We start from the raw sequence: 24,766 nt of genomic DNA on the forward strand, positions 1-24,766 counted from the left end.
TTTTACTGATCCCACTATGCAAGCTGCCCATCTTTGGAGCCTTTCAGGAGGCTCATTGTGTTTTTTTTTTAATGAGGTCTCCAAACCTGAACACATTATTCAAGGTGTGGTCTTACAATTGCCTTATACAGTGGGATTATGACCTCCCTACCTTTAGAGGCTACTGTTCAATAAATTGTTGACAGAACACCATGCAGCCTGTTTACACTGCTCAGAGAACTTCATATCTGCCCATATCATACTTCCCAGATCACTTTCTTCCTCTACTGTTTTCAATCCAACCCACACCAAGGGTATAAGTTATTTTAGGATTGCTATACCTCAAGTAAATACCTAAAGTACTACATATGGGAAGCAGTAACCCCAGAGTAATGTATCAACTCTGTTGTACTACACTGACAGTGGCAGAGAATGAAAAGGACCTGGGGGTAATTGTGCAGGCAGATATGAAGTTTTCTGAGCAGTGCAGATGGTCTGCAAGAGTAGCTCATTGCGTCTTGTCAATGATATACAGGAATTTTTCTAGCAGGGATAAGGAGGTGATTATCCCCTTGTATAAGGCAATGATCAGGCCACACCTTGAGTACTGTATACAGGTCTGGAGGCCTCATTTTAAGAACAATGTAGAGCTGTTGGAACGAGTACAGAGAAGGGCAGCAAAATTAGTGAATGGAACAAAGGGTTGCTCTTACGAAGAAAGGCTTAAGTTTTGCTGATTACAGTGAAATGGAAGCTAGGCACCCTGCGAGGTGATCTGATTGAGGTGTATAAAGCCTTGAATGGTTTCAGCGTGCTCAATGCTGATGGGATTCTTCCTCTTGCTCAGAATAATCACCTGAGAGGGCATAAATTCAAATTGAGGAAAGACAGATGTAGGATAGATGTGTAGGCGTTTGGCTTTAGCCAGCAGATAGTTGATTGGCAGAACAGACTTGATTTTTTGTTGTGGAAGTTGATAGCCTAAATAAATTTAAGGCTGAGCTGGACAGGTATTTGAAACAAATGGAGGGGTGAAATGGGAGCGGTTTTTTTTTTTGGCTGATGCTGCATAAGCTTGCTTTCTTGCGTTGTATGCCTCTACTAATGCTAAAGTGTAAGACCGTGTATTCTGCTGCATTAAAACATAGCTTCCAGTTTTCTGACCATTCCTGAAGCATGTCTAAGTAATCCTAAAGAAGTACTGCTTCGTACTGATCATTAACGACTCTCCCAATCTTTACATCATCTGCAAATGTTAACACCTCACTCCCTAACCCTTCATTGATGTTGTTTATGAAAATCAGAAATAACAGTGATCAAAGGACCAATCTTCAGAGGAACCCACTTCTTCCAATATAGCAATCTGAAGAATATCCATTAAACACCACAACCTTCTGCCCTGCAGTCATCCTGCAATCTATCTTAGAATCTTGCCAGTAATCCCAACATGTTCCAGCTTACACAATAACTTCTCACAGGGGACTGAGTCAAATGCCTAGCTAAAATCCAAATAAACTATGTTGAAATTGTTCCCTACATCTAGCTCATGAGTAACTGTGTCAAAATAGCTTACCACATTGGTTAAACATGATTTCTTTTTACAAAACCATGCTGTGTTTCCTTCAGAATTCCATTTCTATCTAAATGATCCTGTGCTGCACTCCTGATCATTGCCACCATGATTTTCCCTATCACTGAAGTCAGACTAACCAGTCGGTAGTTACTGACTTCACCCTTAGAACCACCTTTATATACTAGCGATAATACACCAACACTTCTTCAATACAAAGGAATCTCTTCTGAGTCCGATGGTGCCCTCACAATTAACCTCAATGGTTTTCAATGCACTCTCTAGCCACCTCCTTTAAAATTACTGGGTATATCCATCACCTGCAAGAGTCTTACTTGCCTTTAAGCTTGAAAATTTTCTTAATAAATAATCTTCTGAAATTTTTTCTCATTTTATGCTTTCCAGCTTCACTCACACAACCTCTCTTCATCGATTCATCAGCTGGTTTATCTAAGGCTTTCCCACACCCAGAACAAAAGGGTCTGATCTGATTTGTTTACTTCTTTGTATTCACATACACGAAAAACTCCTTATTCCCATTCTTTGCTCTCTTAGCCAGTGCTTTTTTATAATCAGCTTGACTGTCCTAATCTTTTCTGTTAAAGTATTACAGATCAATTCGTAGCTGATGTAGGCTTCAGTAACTTTCCCATGCCATCCTTTTCTGCTCTATTAGATTGGCCAGCTTCATATTCGCCTATCTTGGCATTCTCCTCACGCTATATTTTCTTAATGGTATATACAGTTGTGCCCCCGTATCTGCTTATTCGGTATCTGCTGATTCAGTTACCCATGGTTAACCATGGAAAAAAAACTTAACACATACTACTTGCGTGTCTGATACGATGCTTCAATTTATTTTTTACGATGTCGGTTTTAAATCGGATGGCTTCCCTTCATTTTTTGTAGTCGCGATATAGTTTGGTCACCAACATTATAATGGTTCTTGAGAGATTTAATGGATGCCCCGTTTTCAAACCTTTGAATAATTTCAAGTTTTTGTTTAATTTGAAAGCACAACTCTTGCATTTGCCCATAATTTTCGCAATTTCTAAACAAAAATAAATAAATAGTTATTATAAAAAAAAAAAAAATTCCGACATCCCTGACATAAATGATGAAACAAAATTTGTCCTTTTGCAGTGCAACAGAACACAACAATCGACGCAACGCACTAAAACAAACTAAACATTTGTGTTTTTTTTGTTTTGAGCAGTAGGTTTGAAGACAGTGGGGGTTGCAAGATAATAGATACACTAATCTCCCAATGACGACTTATAACGCTGGTTCTTGTCGCTTATTTACAACTTGCAAAATAAATGTTTATACCTTATAGCTATTACTTTAATTTTATGATTTCTGTGTTTTTTTATGTTTTTTTTTTAATTTGGAGCCTTGAAGTGTCCCGGTTAATCCAATCCTGGTAAATTGAGATTCTGCTGTACTTTATTATTACCGTATTTAACATTGGTAATGTCTTACTGTGTGTTTAATTTATCAATTAAACTTTATTATACGTATGTATGTACAAGAAAATCATGTTATTTAAGGGTCAGCAGGTGTTCGCTTATATTCGTGGTCTCAGCCATCCACGGTAGGTCTTGGAACATATCCTCTGTGGATCCACGGGGTGGGGGGGGGGTCTTACTGTATATTCACAGCTCCTGTTATTATTGCTTTAAAGGTATTCCATAATTCCAATATATTCACCCTCCCTCTGCAACCCACCTACTTCATAGATGTAGCATCTTAAATTGTCATAATCCTCTTTTCTGAAATTAAAACCTGTGCTTTAACCTTTAACTACTGCAATATCTTTCTTCATCTTCCAACTAACAACTGTGTAATCACTACCTGCCAATGGTTCCTGTACTGTAATCACTGTGATGTCATTTGATTCGTGAATAATGATGAGGTTTAGAATATTCTTACCCCTAGTATTTTCTCTGACATGCTGGTACAAATAATAATCATATAGTTTATTTAAAAATTTTGTTTTCCATGGTGAGTTCCCCCTCCCACTTATTCCAATCAATTAGTGGTAAATTGAAATCACCCATAATAAAACATTCACACTTGCTCACCCATTCCATCTGCATGTAGATACTCTCGCCATATACTTCACACTCTTCTGGTCTGTAAATTACTTCCACTCATTATACCTTTGCTTTTAACTAACTCGCACAGATTCTATGATGGCTGGCGTACCGTCTAACTCAGCAAAAGCTCTCTTTGTACTTGGCCACTTTTCATAACATTTTACATACCATAGCAAAAGTCATTATCTCCGATTTCCGGGTGCCACCATATTTTCGTTATCCCTATTATGTCAGCATTAGGTGGCCTAACCAGGAGTTTGAATTCACCCATTTTATTGACAACACTAATGGCGTTACTGTAGACACAGTTAAGAAGTATTCCTTAGTTTACCACCATAACACACTGCTTTTTTGAAGTTTTTTAAGCCTGTTTCCCTAGCTTTAACATTAGCATTAGTAGAGGCACATGATGCAAGAAAGCAAGCTTATGCAGCATCAGCCAAAAAAAAAAAAAAAACCATTTCACTCCTCTGTTCATTCCAAATACCTGTCCAGCTCAGCCTTAAATTTATTTAGGCTATCAACTTCCACAACAAAAGATGGAAATCTGTTCCACCAACCAACTACCCGCTGGCTAAAGGCAAACTTCCGCACATCTATCCTACATCTGTCTTTCCTCAATTTGAATTTATGCCCTCTCAGGTGATTATTCTAAGCAAGAGGAATAATCCCATCAGCATTGAGCATGCTCAAACCATTCAAGGCTTTATATACCTCAATCAGTTCACCTTCAGGTGCCTAGTCTCCAGACATTGTAATTTGCAAAACTTAAGCCTTTCTTCATAAGAGCAACCCTTTATTCCATTCACTAATCTTGTTGCCCTTCTCTGTACTTGTTCCAACAGCTCTACATCTTTCTTAAAATGAGGCCTCCAGACCTGTATACAGTACTCAAGGTGTGGCCTGACCATTGCCTTATACAAGGGGATAATCACCTCCTTATCCCTGCTAGAAAAATTCCTGTATATCATTGACAAGACGCAATGGGCTACTCTTGCAGACCGTCTGCACTGTCAGAAAACTTCATATCTGCCTGCACAATTACCCCAGGTCCTTTTTGTTCTCTACCACTGTCAGTGCAGTATCACAGAGTTGATACTTAACTCTGAGATTACTGCTTCCCATATGTAGTACTTTACATTTGTCAAGGTTAAACTTCATTTGTCACCTGTCAGCCCATCTGCTCAACTTTTCTAGATCCTGTTTCAGGAGCGTACTGTCATTAGTGTCCTTAACAACCCTGCCAACCTTCATATCGTCTGCAAACTTGGACATTAAGCTTGAATTACCATTATCAATATCATTTATAAATACAGAAAACAACAATGGGCCCAACACTGAACCCTGAGGGACTCCACTAATAACATTAGTCCACGATGAGCAGTGTCCATTGATTACCACTGTGTTCTCCCACTCAACCATCCCTTTATCCATAGCAGCAAGTTGCTTCTAATGCCACACTGCTCCAATTTGTTCAGCAGTCTTCCATGTGCAACAGTATCAAAAGCCTTTCTTACTTCCACTCATTATACCTTTGCTTTTAACTAACTCGCACAGATTCTATGATGGCTGGCGTACCGTCTAACTCAGCAAAAGCTCTCTTTGTACTTGGCCACTTTTCATAAGATCCAAATATATGATATCAAAGTTATTCCCTGTAAGATCCAAATATATGATATCAAAGTTATTCCCTGCATCCAGTTCTTTTGTGACCACATCATAGTATCCAATCAAATTGGTCAGGCAAGACTTTCCCAAGACTTCAGGCAAAACCATGCTGTGTCCGAGCTATAACTGAAGTCTTGTCTAGATGATCCTGCAGTGCTTCTTTTACCAGTGCCTCCATTAATTTTCCTGGAACAGAAGTTAAACTAACAGGTCTATAATTACTTGTGTCACTCTTTGATCCTCCTTTGTGAATTGGGGTCACATTTGCACATCTCCAGTCCATGGGTAACTCCCCTTAGTCCAAAGAAGCTCTCATAATTATGGATAAAGGTTTGCTTACTTCCTTTGCTGCCTCCTTTAATATAACTGAATAGATCCCATCCACCCAGGGTGCCTTTTTTTTTTTATGTTTATCTTCAACAATTTCTCCTCCACTTTCCTCTCAGTTATTACAAAATCATCTAGCTCACTGCCAGAGTTTAATTCACCTCTGGCATTACCCTACCTGAATAACTCCTCATGGCCGACTAGGCTAGCCGGGTGGGTAAAGTGCCTGCTTGGCAACCCAAAGGTCGCGGGTTCGAATCCCGCCTCGGGCTTGGATCAAAGTACTGCAAAAACCTTGGAAGGTGCATTATGGCCACAGAAGCCGATGCGCCAACAACTACCCAAAAAAAAAAAACAACTCCTCATGTGTGAATGTAGATGCAAAATACTCATTTAGTTTGTTAGCCACCTGAGCAGGATCATCTACAGTTCAACCATCAATATCCAGTGGGCCAATCTGATTCATCCCTTTCCTTCTAGGGTTTACATAGGTAAAGAACTCTTTGCTGTTTTTCTTTGCATCCTTTGCCAAAGATTTCTCATAATCTGCCTTTGCCTGCCTAATCTCCTTTGTGACTTGGTTACAGACCAACTTATATCTATCATAAGCCTCCATGTCACCCATTAATTTATATGTATCCCATGCATTTTTCTTCTCTGCCATATGTCTCATTAGTTCATCTGACATTCTTTAGGCCTAAACCTTGAACAATATTTCTTAGTTGGTATGTAAAGCCTAGTAGCTTCAAAGATTAATTATTTGAATGCTTCCCATTTTGAATTTGCTGTTGGTAACATCATCAGTTGGTCCCACCATATAGAATTTAAATACTGTCTCAAACCATCTTCCCACTCATTTGAAACATTGCCACCTTCAGAACAGCTTGCCAACATTGGCTGTTGCAGCAACAAATAAGAATTCTTGAGACATGTGCCGGTATTCCTTTGACACATATTGTCAGATATAAACATGTGTCTACATTACCTTTCTCCTCCCTAACTAGCTGTTTCTCTCTGAACATTTAAGGTATCGTTAATGATACTAGCAAAAACCCTTGTACCACTTTTGTTCAAACGAATACTGTCACTATCAATAGATTCATTTTACCTACAAGTGCTGACCATGCTGATAAAAATTTCCTTACAAAAGTTTCGCAGAGTCCCTCAAGTCTTGAGTTAATCCAAAAAACTTTCAGCATATAAATTCCTCCTGTTGTGTCTGGACAGAATTGCAGACATACACATTTTGACCTGTGCTGAAAAAATGCTCCGCAACTTGCAGCATTTTTTCATCATGGTCCTTTATTTATCCAACAAATCATCAGGTCATGTTCATTTAATATCATTTCTTCCAGCATGAATAATAATGCTGTCTTTACCTGTCTTAAAATCTGACAATCTGTTGATAACATCATCAATTGCTGCTTCCAGCAAACGCAACCTGGTTCTAATCCACCATCTTTACTGCAAAAATTGTTACCCGTTTCCCTGACAATAGTTACATGTAGAGGATTCATTAAAGTCACCACAGAGATAAAGACATATACAGTATATGGGGTTTTATTAAAGATAACAATATACGTCCACTCCCTACTGATTACATTGTAGGAGCTGAAGGGACAGTTCACAGCGATTGTGCAATTTTTGGACAGTCAACTGAATAACATGTGGGAAGAATTTGACTATTGCCTGGACACGTGTAAAATCACTTAAAGTGCACACAATATCTATATATATTATAAAAAATAATAATAAAAAAATCAATTGAACATTCACCTTTCTTCAAATTGAATGTATGGTTATTGTGCTTTAAATTTTTTTTAAATCTTGTAAAAAAAAAAGTGTTGATGATAATTATTAAATAACAAAGAAGGTTAAAATAAACTCTGACACAATTTAAGGATACTTTTAAAATACAGTGAAACTTCTCTATTTTTAACTTCTATTTAATGAATTTCTCTATATTATGAAATTTTTCACAAAACATTGCACCCTGAAACAAAATTACATATAAAATTAACCCCATATAGCCAAGTGTTAGTCTCTCTATAATGAATTTTTTAAAAAAATTAGCAAAAGCATTTTTAAAGATTTTAAACTATTTACTGCTGAACAGAAACTCAAATATAATATGGCCTCCTTCTCTCCAGGATTGCCTTTGGCATCTGGAATCACCCATCCTTTTAGTGACCACTTGTGGCCATTGACACCCATATGAGGTCTCTGTTTCATTTCAAAGGTTTGTTACAGGGGAGAAAAAAACCAAATGAGTTTTCTTAAGTGTGGTCATAAACTTTGCAATAAATAGGGCAGATCTGTAAATTGATGTTGCCGAAGTACAATAAGGTGAAAAGGAAATTCGCTCCAGTAAGTCTTTAGCACTCTGCAGTAGCAATACACAGAATGTTTCAGTAGTCGGTTTTTAGTACTGCCTACTGAGTGACATTCACTTCTCACATAAACCATATCATGTGACCTTCCTGTCAATCATTACATGTATCTATCCACTCTCATCTAACTTGACTCCCAGCAGATGGATTTTCATGAAATTTTATATTTCGCTCTTTTAGTCTTTTAGAACGATTTTTCATCAGACCAATAGAAATCATTCAATTACTGTATTATTTCTTTTATAAAAACAGAATAAAAGGATTTCACAAAGTCACATATTTCTTCAAAGTGATTGATAGGAAAGATTACGTGATATCTGCTAATTGAAAAGCGGAGATCACTAAGTAGGCGGTACTATCAATTCACCGTGTAACCAGTGCAGTGAAATTTGCAGTGTTGCTACATGGTGAACGTATTGGAGATGAACTACAGTTTGTCACAGCAGAGTAATTTTTACCATCATAGAAACAATATCAAAAAGAAAGAGTTTAAATATAAATGATAAAGTCAAGATTCTTCATGAAACTGGCCAGAGTTATAAGAAAAAAGATACTGCCAATAAATATAACATACCCGCAAGCAGTTTATCTATGATTTTAAAAAAATCAAGAATAAATTTTAAATGCAACTGAAGAAAGGGGACCTGACAAGAAGTGAATTAAGTTGCGTGTATACAAAAATGTTGATAAAGCTGTTATAAAATGGGTGCAAATGATAAGCGAAAAGAATATGCCAATATCAGGTCCAATATTGTAGTTTTAATTAAACAACAAGCTTTGAAATTTGTATAGTCTCTTGAACATACAGAATTTAATGCTAGCACTGGGTAGTTAGATAAATTTAAGAAGCACCACAGAATTGTGGAAAAGAAAGATTCACTGTGCTGATTGGAGCCAATATGACAGGAAGTGAAAAATTAAAACTTTAGTCATAAGAAAATCAAAAACCCAAGATGTTTTAGAGGCATAAAATCAATAGAAGTTGACCACACCTTTAATAAAAAAAAGAGCATAGATGACAAGTGATATTTCTGAAGAATAGATATGAAAACAAGACAAGCGTACAACTAAAGAAAAAAGTAAAATCGTTAGTAACTGTCCAGCACATCCTGCCAAACTTAATAAAAGTGTGAAGTTGCCATTTTCACTACCAAACATAACAGCAACACTCTAGCCAATGAACCAAGGCATTATTAAAAACTTTAAATTTCATTACTGAAAGAGAATATTAATGAAGATTATCAATGCATTACAAGAAAATAGAAATCTGGAAGTTAGCATTAGCAGAAGCATATTATGTAAGAAAGCAAGCTTATAACAACATCAGCCAAAAAAAAAAAAAAAAGCCCCTCCCCATTTCACCCATCCATTCACTCCAAATGTTTGTCTGGTTCTGCCTTGAATTACAATAAACCTTAGAGATTGCATCTCTGAACTGGCAAAAGTTTGGACAAACAACAACGGGACAAACAAGATGAACTACCGCTTTCACAAGTGAAAAACTTTTGGACATTAGAATCATCTGGAAACGTTGAAAATCATAACACTGGATGATTATGTTAATTTAGATCAAGATCTGACTACAACAGAATATTCAAATGAAGATGGAATACTACTAAACAGTGTTAGGTGTGACCATGTTCACAAAGAAATCAACAATGATGCTGAAGATGCATCAGAACAACCCACAGAAAAGCCAACCTGCAAAGAAATGATTCAAGCTTTTAAAACGGTTCATCTGGATCTACAATTCTGTGAAATATTCCTGATAGTGTTTTTAATGCTCTGAAAAATGTGATGTTTTCTTTGAGAATCAGACATTTTTTAATTGTCTGATTTAATTAGTAATACTACCCATGAAAATTGTGTAAGCACATAATTAAAATAAGTTTGTTTTTTAAATAAAATATATTAAATAAATGTACATTCATTTTCGTTTTCTAATTAGGTGACAATTTCCAATAAAAGAAGATATTCTCCGTATAACAAATTTTCTCGCTGGATTTATTGAATTTTTTATAAGGAAGTTTGACTATCAAGATTGGAGTAAACCACAAAAATTCTGGATTATGAGAGTACAGATTTGGGAGTATTATTTGTTTAGAAACCTCAGTTCTCCTCATATGCGGAGACCATATTGTGGAACTCATTTTAAAAATGATAAAGAGCTAAAAGCAGCTGGGGAAACCCAGTTTGATGGCCACCTAAAAAAAATTATTTTTTTTTGAAGGATTGGAATCATTGTAGATTAAATACAAGAAGCGTACTGAACTTTGGGGTGATTACATAGAAAACCAAAAAGAAAGAATTTTGTATATTTATGTCTTTTATTCTTCATTCTCAGAGCTTTTTGATCACCACTCACAATAGGTTTAGAAGGGAAAGTGAATATTTTTGCAAAGCAACTTATCATGATATTGTTACACTTACTTTGCATTTCATAAACCGCTTCTGAATCTGAAAGTAATTTGGAGTGGGAATCATGACCTGGTTCAATTTTTCGTACGTGAAGGAGTTTACTAAGCCATCCTTCCCCTCCACTGCCTTGGTTCCCGATATTACCTGTGCTGAATGTCCTATAGAGAGGGCAAAATGAAATACAGAATATCAATTAAATTTCACTTAAAAATAAAATATATACAGTATATATATAAATAATGTGTGGTTTGTAGCGTAAATAAAGTGTCTGTGAAAATGGAAATGAAAAATACGAAGTGCCTGAACTAAGAAGTTTAAGGGATAGCAGAAATTGGAAGTGAAGTAGTGGTGAAAAAGTGAAAGAATTTCAAAAACCTAGTACAAAAAATGAACTTCTGACAGAAATAATTTTATACAAATAAATAACACAGTATTCAGATATGGGAGGACAATTTTAGCAAGAGGTCGAATCAAGGGATGGCAAATATGCAAAATCTGAATACAGATTTGAAAATGAAAAGATGAAAAGAAAAGATGATACAAAGCCAGGAATTTCATCAGGGGACTACTCCTGACCATGTATCAGGCACTGCATTTCCAAACTTGTCTATAGTATTAGAAAAAGGGTGGGAGCAAATATGTGGCCTTTATCATAATACTAACAGACAAGGTAGTCTCTACCTTGTCTGTTAGTATCATTTTTTTCAACGATAGAGGTCATCACTATCTGTATCTCTAAATCTATATAACTCTGTGACTTGTCATTGTTTCCCCTTTTGCATCTTGGCTGTGTATGTCTCTCCTCCATTTGACTTAATGACTCCAGGTAACACCCACTTTTAGTTTTGATTTCGCTTCTTCTCTACAAGCCTATGGTATTAACACCCAGTTTTACTAATGCTTGCTTATACCAGAACCCTTTCTTTAAGGTTGAGCCTTACACACCCAGTAAGTTCAGTATTTTTAATGGCTTTTTCTACACTTTATCTTTATACTGTCTTTTTATATTTTTTTCCCCCGTTTGTAAAACTATTAGGGTAATACGAGGGTGATATGAACACACCGACCATCCTACATTCTATCACTATTTTTGCCTTCTTTTGACCATCTTTTACTCTCCTTCTCACCGACCATCCTACATTCTATCACTATTTTTGCCTTCTTTTGACCATCTTTTACTCTCCTTCTCCACCCCAAGAATTTTATCATTCCCTATACCATTTGCTTGTCCACACTTTTGGATCAAATTTCTCTGCTGTATATTTGAATTTTTACATTTTTTAACCACGTTAATTTAATTATTTTTTCTCCCTCCAAACAATACAAACATTTGTATTATATTTCACATTACACTTTTGTAAATTTGTATTAAATTTAAAAGTTACATTATTAACTTAATTTTTACACTGTATAGGGACTACCTTGTCTGTTACTATTATGATAAAGGCTCCCACCTATTTGCCCCCCACCCTTTTTCTAATACTATAGACAAGTTTGGAAATGAATTGCCTGATTCATGGTCAGGAGTAGTCCCCTAATGAAATGCCTGGCTTTGTATCATCTTTTCATTTACTGTATTCAGATTTTGCATATTTGCCATCCCTTGATTCGACCTTTAGCATTAGTAGAGGCTAAAATTGCCCTCCCATATCTGAATACTGTGTTATTTATTTTTTATTGATTTTTATTTATTTGTACAAAATTATTTTTGTATATTGTTTGCTTCCTCAGTCCCGGTTCATTTTTGTACTAAGTTTTTCAAATTCTTTCACTTTTTCACCACTACTTCACTTCCAATTTCTACTATCCCTTAAATTTCTCTTAGTTCAGGCACTTTGTAAATTTTTCATTTCCATTTTCACAGACACTTTATTTACATTACAAACCACACATTATTTATATCCTTTTGCTTCCTTTACTGCTGTGCGGCACATTTTGCAGCATTAGACATATGATAACTTTTGTTATTTTCCTTTTTCTGCTTATTAACTTCTTAACAGTTTAATATTTCTACTATATATATATATATATATATATATATATAGTTGCCTTTCCATTAACAACACCCCCTTGTGTAAAAATGGACTGGTCTGTGATGCTGGGAAAGGCTCAAAGTTGGGAACTGCTGATATAAGATTGTAGTTTGCACATGTGGAGGTCAGTTTTTGAGTGTCTGAACATCCAATGATTGTGGGAGAAAAACATGCAAGTGCCAATATCTTGACAATAGTCAAGATAAATGGTCCACCTATTCTATGGTGTCACAAGTCTACTATGACACCATAGAATAGGTGCACTTAACCAAGGTATCACAAGTCTACTATGACTGGGTGAACTGTGGATGAACAACCAGCCAAAGGTCACACACATGGGACAGCCGATGCCAGTGGTGAGCATCATGTCTTATCTCATAACACAGCACAGTAGACAGCTAACCACTCAGTACAACCAACATATGGAAATCTGTCACCTGATGAATCCTGTTTCCAACTCTACCATGCTGATGGGAGCATCCACATTTGTAGAAAGCAACATGAAGACATGGCACCCGGATGCCCTGTTAGTGTTTGGGAAGTTGGAGGCAGTGGTGTTATGGTTTCAGGCCAGTTTTTTGTGGCATACTCTGGGTCCTCTGATCACTGTTAATCAATGGATTTATGGGAACACCTAACTTTCTATCATCACCACCAAAGTACACCCTTCATAATTACAGCATATTCAGATAACTCCAGTGTCTATCAACAAGAGACAATGTGCCATGGTAAGTTGTTAACTGGTTTCAGGAACATGACAATAAATTCTCCATCCTCCCATGGCAGCCCAACTCACCCAATCTCAACTCAAATGACCATGTTTGGGACCTACTGGAAAAAGACATTCGATGCTATACCATGTCCCTGACAATATGCAATGCATGGGTGGTACTACCACAGGACACTGCAACACCTTGTGGATTCCATGCCATATGTACAGGCTGTATTATGAGCAAAAGGTAGTTCATTCGATTATGACTTGTGACACCATAGAATATTAAAGTAGTTACAAGAGTATTAGGTAGGTGTTGTTAATGTAAAGTCAACTCAATATACAGTATACTTACTGTTCAAGAATTATGGTGGCCAAGGATCATATTCAAAATTCTAAAACATCTTTTGAAAAGCATAGCTGTACAATACAGTAATGAAATCTAATGAATAAAAAACAAATAATTTTTGGTTACAGATGTATTTTTATTGCTCAGTTCCTTTGTGCTGTAGATATGAATAACTGTCGTTGCATCTCAATAAATTTTATATTGTTTTCAATCTATAAAAGCAGATTTCACTTTTAATATAACCCTCATTTGCAATCACTGAGGAAGGCCTACAAAGAGGGGTTGTAATATATGCCCCCAAAGTTACTGTAATCTTTCTTAATCTTAACACTATTTCCATAACTAATACAGTGAAGTGCATCTTATGCATCAGAAAAAAATTCAGAAAACATACTGTTTAATACATGTTGAGAACTAACAAGAGAAAGCAATATTTTAAATCTAGTTAATCAGCAGTAATTCACCATGTACAGATTAAGATACTTCAGGTAAAGGAACCTTTACGCAGTGATTATGTGTATGAGTTCACATGTTAAAAAGCATAAATGCCAAATAGGAAGTATTTAGTAGTAGCAAATGATGCGAGAGAGCAAGCTTATACAGCATCAGCAAAAAAAACCTTCCCATCCCCATCTAACAGTGTGTCTTGAATATATTTAAACTACTAACTTCTGCAATGACAGATGGTAGTTTGTTCTAACAATCAACTACCCACTGGCTGAAGGCAAATTTCTGCACATCTATCCTGTTTGTTTGTTGTTTGTTATTTGGTTTTTAGGAGCATTAGCAACTAAGGCCATATTGCTCCGGGGATATGCAGTGGTCATTTCCTGACCTTTCTGCATCCTCCGTATTTGGTGGTCACGGGCTCGAACCCCGGTCTAATAAAGAAAGCATGCGCTACGCACTGCTGCTCCTGCCCACCTGGCTACGGAGGCGCCAACTATCCTTCAATTTGAATTTATGACCCCTGATGTGTAGGCTTGAGATGATGGCAAACTTCCTCTGGGCAGGCAAAAGGATGCCATTAGCATTGAACTTACTCATCAAAGCCTTAAAACACCTCAATCAGATCTCATAAGTGCCTAGTCTCCAATTGTGCAATTTGCAGAACTGGTAAAAGCACCCTTTTGTTCTCCTCACTAATTTCATTGCTTCTCTCTGCACCTGTTGCAATAGATCCACATCTTTAAAATGAGAGAGAGAACAAGACTCAGAAGTAGAAGGGAATCATCAAGAAAGAGAAGAATGATGATATCCAGCTCAGGACCCTAGGTGTGCCAATCCCATACTCACCAGATGTGAACCCCTGGGGTTCTATCAATGTTAAACTTAATGCCATTTCAATGTTCAGAGAGGTAATCATTAGTGATGAGCATAACTGAATGATTTTCATAATCGAATGATTAATAATTAATTATTTCAATAATTAAAATAGTTGATTATATGTAAATTAAAATGCCTCTACAACAATAGTGACCGAACAGAACTACACACACATACACAAAGCGAGTGAATGGAACTATGAACAAGTGGAATCGAATCTTTCCACTGTCTCTCTTTTTTTTAATTCTTCTTGTTGATTTTGTAATCACCTAATTTGTATATAATTGATTACAAAATCATTTCAATTATTGGTCATAATTTATTATTTAGATTATGATGCTTGATTATGCTCATCACTAACAATCACAGAGGCCACTAAACATTCTATACTAAGAGATACTGTTCAAAGTTTAGATCAAAACAGATGTTAGTTGAATTAACAGCATAGTGAAAGAGAAGAAAAATGCATGCGATGATTATAAATTCTGAAGGAATACAGTATTCTTGAGTTTTTATTATTATTATTTATTGAATTATGAGTATCAGCTACCTTTCCAGGCAATCCAGCAACCTATTTACAATGCTGCACCACTAACAATGTCGATTTACAGTTTTCTCAGATTCCCTCATAGAGGGTCAATTCGTTCTCAATGTAATGTCCACATCACAATGCAACACCACGAAGGTACCTGATAAAGTCCCAAAGTAAGGTTGTGATGATTTCCAAAGATTCAATTGACACTTGCAGGTCTACTATGAAGATTCAAAATGAGAAGTCCAATCCAGGACGTAGATGTCTAAATCAGGAATTATGGTCACAATGAAGAAGTCAACTTTTCCTCAAACCTGAACGAACAGTCCTAATAGTGCAGCAGTTAACAGTAAAGGGGAATACCTCAATCAGTCTGAATGTACAGTCCCTGGAACCACAATAACACCACGGGTCATCCATTAAGGAAGTAACCACAATGCAATCCAACAGGCTCATTGTGGTGGTCTAACCCTCCACTGGAGCCCAATTTCTCCAATACAAGCCTGCCTGAAAAGTGTCAGCAGTATCCTCAACAACTGCTCTGAATCACCTGTTAGTGAAAGAAGAATCTGGAGGATGTGTCATGAGATTCCTTAGAAGCCATAGTGTTCGCAGGGTAGAGACTCCCATCTATAATCAGAACAGTACCACTCATCCTGTGTCCAACCTGTCTACCATAATAATATTCCATTCTAATGTAGCACATCATGACCTTTTCAAGGCCTTTTTAATTGTCATTCAGTATGTGGCACATACTCCTCCAACTGCAACAAGTTCCTCCTTCTTCTGAATAGCTGAACTGCAAAATTTTGAAGTGCATAAAAATCCTTTGTACTAACTAACACTAGTTTGCATCCAGGAGTAAGGGAGTGAAAATTAGGAGTTTCTTTGATTACTTGTCCCCTTAAGTCACAATACTCAACACATTCGCAGAAGGGATGGGTCCAATCTTTCAGACTGCAAGTACACAGAGTATGCTCAGTGATTCCGAATTCCCTTAACTTTGCCAAAAAGAACCATAACCAGTCAAAAGATATGTTATATGGAGACTGGGATTAAACAAAGTTGCCCACTATTTAGCATTAGTAGAGGCACATGATGCAAGAAAGCAAGCTTATGCAGCATCAGCCAAAAAAAAAAAAAAATAAATAAATAAATAAAAATAAATAAAAAAAAATAACCACTTCCACTTCACCCCTCTGTTCGTTCGAAATACCTGTCCAGCTGAGCCTTAAATTTATTTAGGCTATCAACTTCCACAACAAGGGATGGAAGTCTGTTCCACCAACCAACTACCTGCTGGCTAAAGGCAAATTTCCACACATCTATTCTACATCTGTCTTTCCTCAATTTGAATTTATGCCCTCTCAGGTGATTATTCTGAGCAAGAGGCAGAATCCCATTAGCAGTGAGCATGCTCAAACCATTCAAGGCTTTATACACCTCTATCAGATCACCTCGCTGGTGCCTAGTCTCCAGACACTGTAATTTGCAAAAGTTAAGCCTTTCTTCTTAAGAGCAACCCTTTGTTCCATTCACTAATCTTGTTGCCCTTTTCTGTACTCGTTCCAGCAGCTCTACATCCTTCTTGAAATGAGGTCTCCAGACCTGTATACAGTACTCAAGATGTGGCCTAACCATTGCCTTATACAAGGGAATAATCACCTCCTTATCCCTGCTAGAAAAATTCCTGTATATCATTGACAAGACACCATGAGCTACTCTTGCAGCCCGTCTGCACTGCTCAGAGAACTTCATATCTGCCTGCACAATTACCCACAGGTCCTTTGCATTCTCTACCACTGTCAATGTAGTACCACAGAGTTGATACGTTGCTCTGGGGTTGCTGTTTCCCATATGTAGTACTTTACATTTGTTAATGTTAAACTTCATTTACCACCTCTCAGCCCATCTGCTCAACCTTTCCAGATCCTGTTGCAGCAGCATTGTGTCCTTAACAACCCTGCCAACCTTTATATCGTTTGCAAACTTGGACATTAAGCTTGATATACCATCATCAATATTATTTATAAATACAGAAAACAATAATGGCCCCAACACTGAACCCTGAGAGACTCCACTATTAACATTAGTCCACGATGAACAGTGTTCATTGATTAACACTCTCTGTCTTCTCCCCCTCAACCACCCCTTTATCCATAGCAGCAATTTGCCTCCAATGCCACACTGCTCCAATTTATGCAGCATTCTTCCATGTGCAACAGTATCAAAAGCCTTTCTAAGATCCAATTATATAATATCAAAGTTATTTCCTGCATCCAGTTCTTTTGTGACTGCATCATAGTATCCAATAAAATTGGTCAGGCAAGACTTCCCCTTAACAAAACCATGCTGTGTCCGAGCTATAACTGAAGTCTTGTCTAGATGATCCTGCAGTGCTTCTTTAACCAGTGCCTCCATTAATTTTCCTGGAACAGAAGTTAAACTCACAGGTCTATAATTACATGTGTCAGCCTTTGATCCTCCTTTGTGAATTGGGGTCACATTTGCATATCTCCAGTCTATCGGTACCTCCCCTGAGTCCTTTTTTTTTTTTTTGGTAGTTGTTGGCGCATTGGCTTCTGTGACCATAGTGCACCTCCCAAGGTTTTTGAAGTACTTTGATCCAAGCCCGAGGCGGGATTCGAACCCGCGACCTTTGGGTTGCCAGGCAGGCACTTTACCCACCCGGCTAGCCCGGTCGGCCCCTAAGTCCAAGGAATCTCTCATAATTATGGCAAAGGGGTTTGCTTACTTCCTTTGCTGCCTCCTTTAATATAACTCCATAGATCCCATCCTCCCCAGGTGCCTTTCTTGTGTTTATCTTCAACAATTTCTCCTCCGCTTTACTCTCAATTATTACAAGATTACTAGCTTACTGCCAGAGTTGAATACACCTCTGGCATTCCCCTCGCTGAATAACTCCTCATGTGTGAATGTCGATGCAAAATATTCATTTAGTTTGTTAGCTACCTGAGCAGGATCATCAACAGTTGAACCATCGATATCAAGTGGACCAATTTGATTCATCCCCTTCCTTCTAGAGTTTACATAAGTAAAGAACTCTTTGCTGTTTTTCTTTGCATCGCTTGTCAAAGATTTCTCGTAATCTGCCTTCGACTGCTTAACCTCCTTTATAACTTGGTTACAGACCAGCTTATATCTATCATAGGCTTCTGTGTCACGTGTTAATTTATATGTATCCCATGCATTTTTCTTCTCTGCCATATGTCTCATTAGTTCATCTGACATCCATTTAGGCCTAAACCTTGAACAATATTTCTCAGTTGGTATGTAAAGCCTAGTAGCTTCAAAGATTAATTATTTGAATGCTTCCCATTTTGAATTTGCTGTTGGTAACATCATCAGTTGGTCCCGCTGTATAGAATTTAAATACTGTCTCAGACCATCTTAGTCCCCTTTACGAAAGCAATAACCCTTCCCTTTATCCCTGATGGTAGTTACCTCTTTGAGTAAATCCCACTTCAGCATACTGCGATTACTGCCACCTAGTGGTTCCCTCTATCTGCAGATTCTTAATGCATGAAGAATCACTACTGATAATCAAATCAAGAGTGTTACTCCCTCTAGTTGCCTCCCGAACATGCTGATGAAGAAAACAATCATCCAATAAATCCACAAAAGCCTTGCTAGTGTGTGAGTGACCAACCCACAAATTCCAGTCAATATCTGGGAAATTAAAATCCCCCATTATAAGACTCTGATTTACTGGCCCACTCTACTTCCCTGTACAGTTCCTTATTATACTCATCAGAGTCATTAGGCCTATAGCACAATCCTACTCTCAATTTTGTTCTCCCAGTGCTTATGTCACACCAAACTGACTCGACACTGCACTGTCCAGCGATGTCGACTGGCTTCACTTCCTTGGATTTTATGTGTTTCTTAACTAATAGCATAACCCCTCCTTCTTTCCTATCCAGTCTATCCTTTGTCGACGTTGTACTCCCCAAATTCCAGTTCTGCATTCCTTATATCTGTGTGACACCACATCTCTGATATCCGCCAACAATATCTGCCTTTGATGCTTTGAGCAATACCCCAAATTCATCAAATTATTTTACCAAACTCCTAGCATTGGTGTACACGCAAGTATAAATGTACAAGTTTACAATTAGCATTTACCACCAATGGAAAAAAATTTTTTGTCACCACTCCTTTCACACAATTAATCCAATGTTCTTGCCACCATTTTACCAATTCTGTCCACAGATGCTTCCTTTCCTCTTTGTAACTCACATCACAATCTAATTCCGGTGACATACATTTATATGGCAACCCCTTTCTTAGATGATAACTGAGTAGTATAAACTAGTCTGTGATCAAGTTACTAGAGCAAGCTAAAGTAGATTATGAGAAGTCTTGTGTACATTCATTAACCGGTGAAATAACACCACTTTGCTTATTGGAGGCTTGAAGTGGTGAAACCCATGTTTAGTGTCTAGAGCAAAGTTTCCGGCATCCCCCTCCCCCATACTTCTCCTTCAACCCATGCACGGTACTAAGTACTTTAGGTTGTGATACCTTTTCTTATTGATCTACTTGATATGAATAGCATAACTACTAATCAATCTGTATGGATTGCTAATAAACTGAATAAATACTTTGTATCTACACTCACACAAAAGTTTTTAGACACAGGGTTTGCAGAACTATCTATGGGCTTGTTAAACGGAGGTCTAGGTGGAAGTGATCACAGTGTGCTGAATTGGGATTTACTCAAAGAGGTAACTACCATCAGGGGTAAAGGGAAGGGTTTTTGCTTTCGTAAAGGTAACTACGGTGGTCTGAGACAGTATTTAAATTCTATACGGTGGGACCAACTGATGATGTTACCAACAGCAAATTTAAAATGGGAAGCATTCAAAGAAATTATCTTGGAAGCTACTAGGCTTTACATACCAACTAAGAAATATTGTTCAGGGTTTAGGCCTAAATAGATGTCATATGAACTAATGAGACATGTGGCAGAGAAGAAAAATGTATGGGATACACATAAATTAATGGATGACATGGAAGCCTATGATAGATATAAGATGGTCTGTAACCAAGTCACAAAGGAGATTAGGCAGGAAAAGGCAGATTATGAGAAATGCTTGGCAAAGGATGCAAAGAAAAACAACAAAGAGTTCTTTGCCTATGTAAACTCTACAAAGAAAGGGATGAATCAGATTGGTCCACTGGATATTGATGGTTCAACTGTTGATGATCCTGCTCAGGTGGCTAACAAACTAAATGAGTATTTTGCATCTACATTCACCCATGAGGAGTTATTCAGGGAGGGGAATGCCAGAGGTGAGTTAAACTCTGGCAGTGAGCTGGATAATTTTGTAATAACTGAGAGGAAAGTGGAGTAGAAACTGTTGAAGATAAACCTAAAAAAGGCACCCGGGGTGGATGGGATCTATCCAGTTATATTAAAGGAGGCAGCAAAGGAAGTAAGCAAACCCTTAGCCATAATTGTGAGAGCTTCTTTGGACTAAGGGGAGTTATCTATGGACTCGAGATGTGCAAATGCGACCCCATTCACAAAGGAAGATCAAAGGGCAACACAAGTAATTACAGACCTGTTAGTTTAACTTCTGTTCTAGGAAAATTAATGGAGGCACTGGTTAAAGAAGCACTGCAGGATCATCTAGACACGACTTCAGTTATAGCTCGAACACAGCATGGTTTTGCTAAGGGAAAGTCTTGTCTGACCAATTTGATTGGATACTATGATGTGGTCACAAAGTAACTGGATGCAGGGAATAACTTTGATATCATATATTTGGACCTTAGAAAGGCTTTTGATACTGTTACACATGGAAGACTGCTGCACAAGTTGGAGCAGTGTGGCATTGGGGGCAAACTGCTGATATGGATAAAGGGATGGTTGAGTGGGAGAAGACAGAGAGTGGTAATCAATGGACACTGCTCATCGTGGAGTCCCTCAGGGATCAGTATTGGGTCCATTGTTGTTTTCTGTATTTATAAATGATATTGATCATGGTATATCAAGCTTAATGTCCAAGTTTGCAGATGATACGAAGGTTGGCAGAGTTGTTAAGGATACTAATGACAGCACGCTGCTGCAACAGGATATAGAAAAGTTGAACAGATGGGCTGAGAGGTGGCAAATGAAGTTTAACATTGACAAATGTAAAACAGCAACACCAGAGAGACGTATCAACTCTGTTGTACTACACTGACAGTGGTAGAGAACAAAAAGGACCTGGAGGTAATTGTGCAGGCAGATATAAAGTTTTCTGAGCAGTGCAGACGGTCTGCAAGAGAAGCTCATAGTGTCTTGTCAATGATATACAGGAATTTTTCTAGCAGGGATAAGGAGGTGATTATCCCCTTATATAAGGCAATGGTCAGGCCACACCTTGAGTACTGTATAAGGTCTGGAGGCCTCATTTTAAGAAGGATGTAGAACTGTTGGAACGAGTACAGAGAAGGGCAACAAGATTAGTGAATGGAACAAAGGGTTGCTCTTACAAAGAAAGGCTTAAATTTTTGCAAATTAGTGTCTGGAGACTACGCACCTGCGAGGTGATCTGATTGAGGTGTATAAAGCCTTGAATGGTTTGAGCATGCCCAATGCTGATGGAATTCTTCCTCTTGCTCAGAATAATCCTTTGAGAGGGCATAAATTCCAACTGAGGAAAGACAGATGTAGGATAGATGTGCGGAAGTTTGCCTCTAGCCAGCGGGTGGTTGGTAGGTGGAAAAGACTTCCACCCTTTGTTGTGGAAGTTTATAGCCTAAATAAATTTAAGGCTGAGCTGGACAGGTACTTGGAACAAATGGAGGGGTGAAATGGGAGCGTGTTTTTTTTTTTTTTTTTTTGGCTGATGCTGCATAAGCTTGCTTTCTTGCATCATATGCCTCTACTAATGCTAATTTGATTGGATACTATGATGTGGTCACAAAGGAACTGAATGTCAAAAATAATTTTGATATCATATACTTGGATTTCAGGAAAGCTTTTGATACTGTTGCACATGGAAGACTGCTGTACAAATTGGAGAGGTATGTCATTAAGGGTAAGTTGCTACAATGGATAAAGGGATGGTTGAGTGGGAGACGACAAAGAGTGGTAATCAATGAACACTGCTCTTTGTGGACAAATGTTATTAGTGGAGTTTCCCAGGGTTCAGTGTTGGGCCCATTGTTGTTTTATATATTTATCAATGAAATTGATGAAGGTATATCAGGTTTAATGTCCAAGTTTGCAGATGATACAAAGATTGGCAGGGCTGTTAACAACAGTAAAGACAGTATGCTACTCCAACTGGATCTATATAAGTTGGAAAAATGGGCTCAGAAGTGGCAACTAAAGTTTAACATTGAAAAATGCAAATTACTGAATGTGGGTAGCAATAACCGAAGAGAAACGTATCAACTGTGTGGTACTACACTCAGGGAAGTGGAAAGTGAAAAAGACCTGGGGGTAATTGTGCAGTCAAATATGAAGTTCGCTGAGCAGTGCAGATGGGCTGCCAGGGCAGGTCACGGAGTCTTGTCTATGATATATAGAAATTTTGCTAGCGGGGACAGGGAAGTGATTATCCCATTATACAAGGCAATGGTGAGGCCACACCTAGAGTACTGTGTACAGGTCTGGAGGCCTCATTTTAGGAAGGATGTAGAGCTGCTAGAACAAGTACAAAGAAGAAAAACCAATTATTAGTATTAGCAATATGGCATAATGCAATCCAAGGCCTCTGCTGAATCAGCCAAAAAAAAAAAAATAAATAATTGAACAATTAAAATATAATGAAAATTAAACTACCTATATGACTTCCTCCTCACATAGGCATCTAGCCAGCATAGCTTTGAATTTTCTCAATCTGTCAGCATTAACCACCCACGGAGGCAACTTATTCCAGTAATCAACAATTTGCTAGCTAAATTTGTGGCCCCTAATTCTGAAATCATATGTGAAAGTTTCTCTCATCATTTTACTTTCTCCTTTCAGAGCCTTAGACACATCAATTAGGTCTCCTCTAAGGTGCCTAGTTACCAAAACATGTAACCCACATATTCCAAGTCCTTCCTCACATGAATGCCCTTATGCCAATCTCACCAGGTGCATTGCACACTTCTGGACTCAAGAAGCTCAATGTCTTTCTTAGGTGCAGTTTTCATATCTGAAAACAGTATTCCAAGTGTGGTCTTGCAATTGCCTTATACAACAGAATTATGACCTCTCTATCTCTACAAGCAAATGTTCAATAAATCACTGATAGGAAGCCATGAGCCTTCTATGCCACCTGCCTGTCTACACTGCCATATCATAACTCCCAAATTCCTTTCTTCTTCTACTGATTTCAGTTCAACCCTACCAAGTGTGTAAGTTCTTTTGGGATTGCTATTCCCTACATGTAAGAACATGCATTTTGCATGTTCTTACATGTAGGGAATAGCTTGCCTTTTAGGCTCAAAAGTTTTTCTAATAAATAAGCTTCTGAAGTTTCAATATCGCACCCAACCGGCATTATAGCTGTCACTTTTCTGACCATCCCTGAACTCTCTCTGTCGTCCTGAAGCACTGCTTGTCAGTTATCATTAACTATTCTACTGATCTTGGTATCATCTGCAAATTTTGACATCACACCCTCTATCCTTTCATTCAATATAATTTAAGAAAATCAAAAACTAGTGGTCACGGTACTGATCCATATGGAAACTCCATCTCTTACATTAGCCCGATCTCAAGGGTAACCATTAACACAACCCTCTGCCTCCAACTCTGCAGTCATCCATCTAAGAATTTCTCCTCTGAGCCCAACATGCCCCGGCTTATATGGTAACATCTCAAGCAAGGCTGGCTGAGTCAAATGCTTTGATGAATGCTCTGCTATCAAAATAGCTAACCAGGCGGTGGTTAAACATAGTTTTCCCTTTAAAAAACCATGTTGTTTCCTTCAGAATCCCATTTCTAAGTGATCCTGTATTGCATTATTGATTGATGCCTCCATGATTTTCCCTACAACTGAAGACAGACTGACTAGTCAGTAGTTACCCACCTCACACTTAGAACCATCTTTATGCATTGGCAATACAGTTGCACTTCTCAAATCACAAGGAATCCTTTTGAGTTCAGCGAGGACCTTAAAATTAACCTTAATGGTTCAATGTACTATCTTTCTGTCACATTCAAAATTACTGGATATGTGCCATTAATTCAAGGAGCCTTACTTGCCTTTTAGGCTCAAAAGTTTTTCTAATAAATAAGCTTCTGAAGTTTCAATATCGCTTTCCAGCTTCATCTCACTGTGAAAGGTCTTTTGTCCATAAATAGCAATGCAAAGTACCTGTTTAATTCATCTGCAGTATCAGCTGGGTTATCTA

General features: G+C 37.8%; 1 protein-coding gene across 1 annotated transcript in view; it reads right to left on the reverse strand.

Annotated features, from left to right (window-relative positions):
* Positions 1 to 24,766, reverse strand: part of LOC150090266 (protein NipSnap-like) — a 93,678-nt gene that overhangs the window by 57,755 nt on the left and 11,157 nt on the right. Inside the window, exon 2 of the mRNA XM_090389789.1 lies at positions 10,464 to 10,609. Within this exon, the coding sequence (XP_090245915.1) occupies positions 10,464 to 10,609 (146 nt within the window). The remainder of the gene's footprint in view (positions 1 to 10,463; positions 10,610 to 24,766) is intronic.

Source organism: Mastigoproctus giganteus, chromosome 2 (assembly GCF_048544385.1).
Source record: "Mastigoproctus giganteus isolate SK-2022 chromosome 2, ASM4854438v1, whole genome shotgun sequence".
In the NCBI taxonomy this organism is placed as follows: domain Eukaryota; kingdom Metazoa; phylum Arthropoda; class Arachnida; order Uropygi; family Thelyphonidae; genus Mastigoproctus; species Mastigoproctus giganteus.